A 10324-nucleotide genomic window follows, 5' to 3' on the forward strand; every position below is an offset into this window, starting at 1 on the left:
TTTATATTCAAAATAGAGCTTCGTTAAGTTTTTTTGCAATGGCAGTATCCGTCACTGAGAAAAACATTGAACACCCTGAATTTTTAGATCTCCGGGAAATTTCTTAGAAATTAGTGAAAAACACAAATAAATCGTCAAAATGCCTCGTATTATGATAAAGGGTGGTGTGTGGAGAAACACAGAGGTGAGTGCTAATCATAAAATCTACAAAGGACATGAGAAATTGCAGAAAACATAAACGTTTTTCTTAACCTCAATGTTCTTTGGGGGCTTTTCCTTGCATTTTTTTCCAGGATGAGATTCTCAAGGCAGCTGTTATGAAATATGGGAAAAATCAATGGTCCCGTATTGCATCGTTACTGCACAGAAAATCTGCCAAGCAGTGCAAAGCTCGATGGTACGAATGGCTAGATCCGAGCATCAAGAAGACAGAGTGGTCCAGGGAAGAGGATGAGAAGTTGCTACATTTGGCAAAATTAATGCCAACCCAGTGGAGGACAATTGCGCCGATTATTGGCAGAACAGCAGCACAGTGCTTAGAAAGATATGAATATCTCCTGGATCAAGCTCAACGAAAGGAGGATGGAGATGATACAGTTGATGATCCGAGAAAACTAAAACCCGGAGAGATAGATCCCAATCCGGAAACTAAACCAGCACGACCAGATCCTAAGGATATGGATGAGGATGAGCTGGAAATGCTATCTGAAGCCAGAGCTCGTCTGGCCAATACACAGGGAAAAAAAGCGAAACGCAAAGCTCGGGAGAAGCAGCTGGAGGAAGCTCGGAGGCTGGCGGCTCTACAGAAGCGTCGGGAGTTGAGAGCTGCAGGCATTGGAGGGGGCAATAATCGACGGCGACGCAAAGGAATAGATTACAATGCAGATATACCTTTTGAGAAGCGTCCCATGCCTGGATTTTACGACACGTCGGAGGAAAAAGTGGCTCCTGTTGAATTTGACTTCAACAAGATGCGGCAGCAGCATCTGGATGGGGAGTTGAGGATTGAGAAGGAAGAGAGAGAACGCAAGAAAGACAAGCAGAAATTGAAGCAGCGCAAGGAAAATGATATCCCAATGGCCATGCTGCTCAATCAGGAGCCTGCCAAGAAGAGATCAAAACTGGTGTTGCCTGAGCCACAGATATCGGATCTGGAGCTGGAGCAGGTGGTGAAATTGGGCAGAGCCAGTGAATTGGCTAAGGAACTAGCGTCAGATGGAGGATCAGACACAACAGAAGCCCTCCTAACGGACTACAGCATAACACCTTCGGTGTCAGCTACTCCCAGGACTCCAGCTCCAGCAGCCGATAAGATTATGCAGGAAGCTCAAACCCTTATGGCACTTACCCATGTGGATACGCCACTCAAAGGAGGTACCAATACTCCTCTACATGCATCAGATTTCTCTGGAGCACTGCCACAGAATTCCACTGTAGCCACTCCCAATACAGTCCTCGCAACACCCTTCAGATCATCCCGCTCCGATGCTCCCAGTACTCCGGGCTTTCAAACACCAGGATCTGCTCTAGTTCCCATCGGTACGAATGCCGTGACGCCGGCATTTGTTAGGGATAAACTCAATATAAATGACGAGGATGCCCTCAATGTGGGCGATACTCCAGCTGCATTGAAAAATTACCAGAAGCAGCTGAAGATGAAGCTGCGTGAAGGCTTGTCATCTCTTCCCACTCCCAAAAATGATTACGAAATTGTGGTACCCGATGAAGATATGACGGAGGAAGAGCCACAGCAGGCCAATGATCTCATTGAGGATCAGGCTGATGTTGATGCAAAGATGATGGCTGATGCTAAAAGAGAGCGTGAGAAGGAAATGGCATTGAGATCTCAAGTAAGTTTGTTGAAAAAAAATCAGAAAGACAATTCTTATAATTCTCACAAGATTCTATTAGAAATTAGTTAATTAACTCATTCAGTCAATGTACCAGAAATACTTGAGATAGTATGTTTATATTTTGGAATTAGTTTCCTACAGATTAATAGATGAACATTTTGAAAAGAAAAAAATAAGAAAAAAGAAACGGTCACAGAATTTAAATTCTGTGCATTAATTCATTACGAACTCTATTGCTTTAGATAGAGTATCTATCCAAGAAAACAAATTGGCAACCAAAATTCAAATCAGGAAAGAGGAAAGAGGCCAATTTTAATAAATTCGACGGGATGTCGAATTTTCCGTCTGCCATTTTGAGCAAAAATTTTGCATGACCTTCCGCGAAGCAAGAAAACAATAACAAAATGTATTTTCATCTCTGTCGGACTATTTTTCCCAAGTAATTGAAGAACTAAAGTTACTAAAAATCCATTCCCGACAGCAATTCGAGTATCAGTTGCCCAGGAATAAATCATCTAAAATCACTCAATTTGCGTATGATGTATAATACCATGGTAAGGAATGGGTTAAGGATTTTACTTTTCCTTCTTTTTACCTTTTTTAAATCAATGCAAAAATTTTCCATTCTTCAATTCTTTATAAATTGTACATACAACAAACCCCTTAGCAATGTTCATGTGTTAGAATAAATTTTAAGTAGAAAATTATATTTCAACACATGGCAATGAAATATTTTTTTCAAAGATAACCTTAAATATTTTTTAGATTTTGCGATTTTTTTTTGTCATTCTAGTGTTGGCCAAAAATTGGCTATATTATTTGTCTAATTTATTTCCACGGGAGTGATATTAGCTGTGAAAAATTCGACCGGTTTTAGTGTAAATTTTTCCCTGTTTTCGAACACATTTCACAAGATATCTCCAAAACTACGTAGGTTGCCAATTTGTAGTTTTCGATTGCCTGTTCAATATTAAGTTGGCTTTTATTTTATATTTAAATTTTTTGCTAATTCATTCTACACTGACGGAAAACAGCTAATAAACCCAAAAATCTTTTCGGCACACTAAAAACATACGGGAAACATAGTCATGCCCTGATTATTTCCATACAGGAGTCGGGATTATGGTGCTATTCTAATAAAAAAAAGGGGTGGCAAACGTCCTAGGCTTTGCGAAATGCTCCAACTCGTGACTTATATTCTATATACCTCAGAAGTACTTTCGCATAATTTACCATTTACCGTTTCTCAACCGATTTGAACTAATTCATATATCATTCAAAAGATCCTCCAAAATTATTTTAAAAGTATCGATTTTCGGATCAAAATTACTTATCGGCTATGAACTGGTTCATTACCGATTCAGAACCGATTGGAACTGGTTCAGTTTTATAAGAAATTCCAAGACTTTTCCAACGAGCCGAAATATGACCCCTTTCGCTTGATAAATGCGCTCTCTAGTGTGTTTTTTAATCTTTGACCTTGAAAAACCGTTATTAGGAATGATTCAACGCTATTTTCGTCTAAGGATGAAATGTCCGCCTGGGTAATCTCTAATACATATCCAAAAATGAAAAAAAATCGCACGACGAGTTTTCGAGTAATCCCAAAAAAAACATGGTTTTGGAGGGGAAGGGGAGGGGTGGGGTGAAAATGAAGGGCATGTTAACGATCCTTGGGTCGACTTATGGGGGGGTCCCTCTTAGATCCCAAGTCGCTATCTCTTACCGTTTGGCCTCTAGCAGAGCTGGCGACAGCCAGACGGACAGACGGATAAACAGCGTGACGACATTTCTCTCAGAAATCGTCTGAAACGTGAAGATTTATTTACAAAAGTGGTCTCCGGGGGGTAGAATGTGGAAAATTGGGGGGGGGGAAGGGGAGGGGTCAAAAAATCGAGGGATTATACTGCTCTCTCCGTGGAGTTCGAGCAGTAAAATTCGCTTTTTTGTAGCACTGGGGGAAGGCTTTCAGAGATTTTTGGACTTTCGGAATTGACTCTTTGGATTAGTTTTGGAAATCGATTTTTTGGAATTTACTTTCAGAATTACTCAATCGGCTGTTTTTCAATCGGGCGAAAAATGTTGACAATTTTCACGTTTAATTATGAAGCTAATTCGCTCAAATTCGCTGTAGGTCTTTCTATTATATCGCGATTCTTTATAATTCAGCGCTTTTTGTGGAATTTACAAAGGCTTTGACGTCCAAATCTATCGATAAACCGGATGACATTTTGCCCCAAATGCCCAATTGAGAGAGGAGAGTCTACTGTATGATTATGTGAACACTGGGAGAAATCCGAAAAAGTTAAAATAACATTCCGGAAATGTTAATTTTACCCTGCATTATTGATCCGAAATTGGTGTAAATATTATGCTGTTTAGGTGTATTATGGGTTAATGTTACCCTTTTTCATGTTAATTTTACACTTATAAATGTGTAAAATTAACATTAAAAAAATGTAAATATATATTTTTACATCTAAAAATTGTTAAAGTTACGAGGAAAAAAGTTAATTGCACCCCTTTTTTTTCTCAGTGAATGAGTTTTTTTTACCGTTTTGCTGAGATTTTGATAAAAAAAAAAGTTTCTCCGACCTCCTTGAACCGAAGAAAGGGTCAAAAATTCAATTTTCAAATGGCCATATATCCGGTTCTAATTATCGGAAAGTGAAAAAATGGTGTTTTGTTTTGGAAAGTTCTCGTTGAGTGCTACAACCCTTACGATACCCCAATTTCATTCGATTTAATCGAAGGTCGAATTAATCGAAAAATGGATTTTCAAAACTTTGATTTAGAATATTTCTAAAACTAGACGATGCTTTTTCTTTAAATTTTATTAGATAGAGTAAATATGAAGTACTAGCTCTTAAAGTTCTTTTTTATATTCATTACATGGTACTGACACAGTAACTCATTTATCACCTGAAAACCCGTGGCAGATTTTGCTCGCACGCGAAAAAAAATGTGGCGACGGCGACGGCGCGCTTTCGCGCACCGAATAAAATTATCTGCGGCGGCGGCGCCAAAAATAGACCTCGCGCGCCGCGCGCATTTGCTCCATTTCGCTTCGCGCAGGGCTCTATTTTAGGATGTTGTAGCTGAGGTCGAGACCTTTCCAACGGTGGGTCGCACGCCTCCCTCGATGTTTCCTGACCTGAACTATAATCGAAAAAGTTTTGACCGGACTACATTTTCGGTGTTTATGAAGCGATTTCGATGAAATTTTAGTATATATTGTATCTGAGATCGAGAGCTTTTTAACAATGGGTCCCATCCGTCTCTACACCAACCCACTATACCCCGTTCGTTACTATATTCAAATAGACCGGACTGGATTAATAAAATTTAATTGTCTATCTACCTATAAACAGAATTTTCTGTGCAATTCGAGCAGTAAAAACTTATTTTTGAGCACAAGCTTCATTTAAGGGGGTTGCCTGAATCAAGAGGCCAAAAATTTGCCTGTTAAGACAACCAAGAGCTTCTTGAAATTTTTGGTAATTATTTTCGGATTAAAAAGTGCATGAAAATTTTAAAATATTCTTAGCAAAGGGAAAGTCAAAAAGTTATGAATCATCTTGTTACAGGGTTTAGATTTATTTATCAAAATGAAATACTTTACTGATCACAAATATTTTTTTAACAAAATAATTCATAGGAAAGTAATTAAGAGTTTGCTGATCTTTTACTTCTTCGAAGTTGTGAAGTTCTTGAAATTATTGTCACAAATTAAATGTAGATTTATTAATGTCTTTAGGTGGTTCAGCGTGATTTACCTCGTCCTTTGGATGTCAATATGTCAATTCTACGTCCTCCAGCCGACATGCAGGGCCTCAGTGACCTTCAGCGTGCTGAGGAATTGATCAAGCACGAAATGGTGACAATGTTGCACTATGATGCTCTCCGCGATCCCATTGCGACATCTCAGCCCCAAGCGGCTCAGATGCCCAAGAAACCAAATGTAGCGGCACAGCATGCGGCTTACTTGGAGCAGCATCCTTACCATGACTTCACGGAAGATGAACTCCAAATGGCACGGAATATGCTGCAGCAGGAGATGGGTGTGGTGAAAAATGGCATGGCACATGGTGATTTGGCGCTAGAAAGTTATACACAAGTGTGGGAAGAGTGCTTGAGTCAGGTGCTTTTCCTGCCCAGTCAGAATCGATACACTCGTGCCAGTTTGGCCAGCAAGAAAGACAGGCTTGAGTCAGCGGAATATAAATTGGAGCAGAATCGGAAACATATGGCCAAGGAGGCCAATCGCTGTGGGAAGATAGAGAAGAAGCTGAAGATTCTCACGGGGGGCTATCAGGCACGGGCACAGGCCCTCATAAAACAACTGCAGGATACATTTCAGCAGATTGAGCAAAACTACTTGGCACTATCGACGTTCAAGTTCCTGGCTGACCAGGAAGACCATGCGATTCCGCGGCGTTTAGCCTCACTCACGGACGATGTTGCGCGACAGACGGAACGAGAGAAGCTCCTTCAGGCACGCTATGCTCAGCTTCAGGAAGAGCTGACTCAGTTACAAGCTGCTATGTCACAAGGTGAAATGGCTCCACGTGAAGAGAATGTCGGCGAAGATGTTGAAATGGGGAGAGTAGATGAAGAAACAGGGCAGTCACAAAGTGTCGAAGTGGAGGAGACGACAACTCAATCGACAAATGAAGAAATACTTGAGAATCATTGCGCTAATGGGAATAGTGTGGAGGTTGAAATGAACGAGAGTAACGGTACTGAGTGAGTCATTTTCACGTTTCAAGAAAATGAATGATTACTCCTTAATATCTATTAATTTACTGCAGGAAAATTGAAATACTATGACGAATGTAGATGATAAATTAAATAAACTATGAAGTATGAACACTAACGATGGATGAAAATGTCTCTTTTGGTCATTATTCTGTGCAGAAAATTTGCCGGAACTTCGTAATGATTAATTTAACAGTAATTACCGTACTGAGGTCCTCTAACATTTGCGTGGCTTTGAATATTAGAAGTTGTTCTGAAGGGGGTGACATGATAACTTGTTTTTGATACTATCGACTGTCAATTCTGAAAAATTTACCTAAACTAGACCCTTGTCAGTGATAATAAAATTATTTTTCCCAGTAAAATCCTAATAAAGCTAGAAATTTACAGTAGATTCTCTCTCAATTGGGCATTTGGGGCAAAATGTCATCCGGTTTATCAATAGATTTAGGCGTCAAAGCCTTTGTAAATTCCACAAAAAGCGCTTAATTACAAAGAATCACGATATAATAGGAAGACCTAAAGCGAATTTGAGCAAATTATAATTAAATTATAATTATAATTTAAAATTAAATTAAATTATAGAATTATATCATAATTAAACGTGAAAATTGTCAACAAAATTTTTCGCCCTATTGAAAAAGAGCCAATTGAGCGAGAGTCTACTGTATATATTCAGGATATCTAGGGGAAGTGGGGCACCTATAAAAGTGGAGGGTACCTTTGAAATTGCTTCTTCAACTATTTTTAAATAAAATTGAAACTTATCTAGACACACTTGTGACTTAGGCCGAGAGACGGCTTGACCCTCCAACAGTATTTTATTTAATATGGAAAAAAGGAGTTAAATAACTTTGTCTAGGGTAATTAATGGCCCAAAAAACTAAAAAAAAACCATCCGTTCTTCAATATCTCTTCGTTTGGGCGCCAGGTTAGAAAAGAAGATCGCCTGCAGACGGTCAAATCTGTTTAAGACATCAAAAGGCTGACACATTTTTACTAAAAAATAGTGAACAAATAGTAAAATAAACAAATTTTGAACGTTTTTCATGGATGAATGTTCTATAATTATCTAAAAGTAATTTTTTTTTAGGAAAAAAACGTTTAGAATTTTTAGAATTAGAGGAATTAGAGATTATTGAAGCTGAAGGTGTATCAATGAGACTGATTTTTAACGAATAGGTCACAGGTCAGGCATGAAAACGTCATTTTTTTGTATAATTCGAAGGTATACTTTGAAATGCATTGCTCATCTTCTGGTCTTGTTTCACAGTATGGGGCATTAAAGGTTGAATTAGGGAATTCATCACAGTGATGATTTCTTTATAACAATTTCGCTTAATTAGCAGTAATCAACCACTTTACTGATTCTGGGCAGTCTTCGTGTCATTTCAATTGTTTCCTATGATTAATATGTTGAAAAACAATCATATATTTTACCAGAAAAATCAAAAGAATTAAATAAAGATCGGTAATTTTTGAAAATTTTACATCCGATAACACCGTCCACAGCTGGTATTCATTTTCCCTCCTAAAACTCATACTTTTAATTTTTTCACATTTATAATTGAAATATACAAACCAGAATAGCATATATTACAATTAGTCAGAAACTGATGGAAATGTAATATGATTATTATTTTCATTATAATTACGTTAACCCTTTAACGACGAGACACTTTTTACGGACTGAAAATCAACAATAAAAATTAAACTGGGAAACATAATCAATGATTAGTCTTACATCTAACCTTGGAAAGTCCAACAGAGTCTGATTCGGTGTATTTTGTGCTTCTATGAACGATAGGGACTAAAATAGTCCAAAAATTTAAGTAATTTTTCTGACAATACCAATGAATAATATTTTTGGCTTTAATGAAAAATATTACGTATGAGTAGGGGAGACTGGGGCAAAATTTGTCAAAACGAAAATTTCAATATTTACTATTTTCTAAAATAAAAGATACTGAGGCTTGAAATTTTTATTATAGATAATTATTATAGATAAAGGGATTCTAGGAAGGATTATGTAAAATAAAAAATAATGAAATTTTGAGCCCTATTTTTGGAATATTTGGCTTACAGAAAATATCAATACTGGTTAGCTCAATTTAAGCACATTTCTCGTTAAGATAGAGAAAATTTATCTTTGACAAAGTTGTTGAGAAATAAATTTTCTATTTTTTCTTGATATTTTTAACGCGAGAGTAAAACGTCACAAATTATCCGAAGACTGACAAAATTTGCCCCAGCAATTTTGAGAATCTCTACAAAATCGACTTTTAGAAAATGATTTGAAAATCACATTTCTTTCGAGATAGAGGAAAAGACTCTTCTGCAATGTTGTAGAGCACTAAATTTCCTATAAGAATACGCCCATTATAAAACATTTAAGTTTTCTCAGAGCTCGTAAAAAAATTAAATATGCGTTTTGACAACTTTTTCCCCAGTCTCCCCTATTGTAGTTTTTATTGCCAAAAGGGTTTTGCTTTAAAAAAAAATTGGAAGTATAAAAAATAAAAAAAATCAATTAGGAATTTGAGAATTTAAAAATTCGCCATTTTTGAGCTTAAATATTTACTACATAGCAAATAGCTAGAGACTTGCAAAAAATATTTTAGATTACTTCAACCTTCTACTTTACAATTATGTACAGATATATGAAAAAAATAACTTTGGGTAGTCAGGAAAAATTATTTCCTTTTTGGGACACCGGTGTTCCAATCGTCCTTAAAGGGTTAAGTCGTAAGTGTGTCTAGGACATTGGGTTTGGATATTAAGAGAAAATAATTCATTTAATTCTAAAAGAAACAATAAAATAGTTTGCTGTTTCAGAATTATGAGATCTTTTGCAATTGGGATGAATTTCTCCCACTTTAAGTCTGAAGCTCGTACCGTATATAGCTCGTTCAAAGCCAAGCCAGTTACGGACAGACTATAAAGAGCGCTTAGCATTTACTGGCACTTTATTTGCTAAACTTTTATAAGTTATATTCAAGATTATTAAGTCTAACTAGTTCTACTTGGATTTTTGTTATTGAAGATGGGAAAAACGTTTTTGGTCAGAAAATCAGAAAATTTGGTAAGTAAAAATTTTAAATTGGTTAGTGATTAATTGAAGTGCTAATTCGTTCGTCTCTTTTAAATGAAACTGTTCTAAAGCATTTGCTTTGTATTAGCTTTGGTTGCTAACGACGCATACACTGAGAGAAATCCGAAAAAGTTAAAATAACATTCCAGATATGTTAATTTTACCCTGCAGTATTGATCTGAAATCGGTGTAAATATAATGCTTTTTAGGTGTATTAGGGGTTAAAGTTGTCCTTTTTCATGTTAATTTTACCCTTACAAAGGTGTAAAATTAACATTAAAAAATGTTGATATATTTTTACACCTAAAAAGTGTTAAAGTTATGAGGAAAAAAAGTTAATCGCATCCCCATTTTTTTCTCAGTGTAGTAAAACGACGTTAGTTACAATTTCAGATACAAAGTAAATGCAGTTAGAACACTTTAATTTCGAAGAGAAAAATTATACTCTTTGTCATTTAAACTAAGCTAATCAAAGTGTTTACTTACTTTCTTTTAAATTGTTATTCCTGTCTTAATATCCAGTTCACAAAATACTCGAGAGAAATTCAAAAAAAATGTCGAAGAAACCTACACGATTCCATTAAAAACGTTCCAATAGGTTGTACGATAAGAAAGTCATATG

General features: G+C 36.6%; 1 protein-coding gene across 1 annotated transcript; it reads left to right on the forward strand.

The window, feature by feature from the left end:
• Positions 1-39: 39 nt before the first annotated feature.
• LOC129802486 (cell division cycle 5-like protein) lies at positions 40-6729 on the forward strand. Its single transcript, XM_055848367.1, has 3 exons — positions 40-184; positions 294-1850; positions 5611-6729. Exons 1-3 carry the CDS (start codon positions 140-142, stop codon positions 6601-6603), a joined length of 2595 nt encoding a protein of 864 aa, XP_055704342.1. The 5' UTR covers positions 40-139; the 3' UTR covers positions 6604-6729.
• Positions 6730-10324: the final 3595 nt, after the last annotated feature.

This window comes from Phlebotomus papatasi, chromosome 1 (assembly GCF_024763615.1).
Source record: "Phlebotomus papatasi isolate M1 chromosome 1, Ppap_2.1, whole genome shotgun sequence".
Lineage (NCBI taxonomy): Eukaryota > Metazoa > Arthropoda > Insecta > Diptera > Psychodidae > Phlebotomus > Phlebotomus papatasi.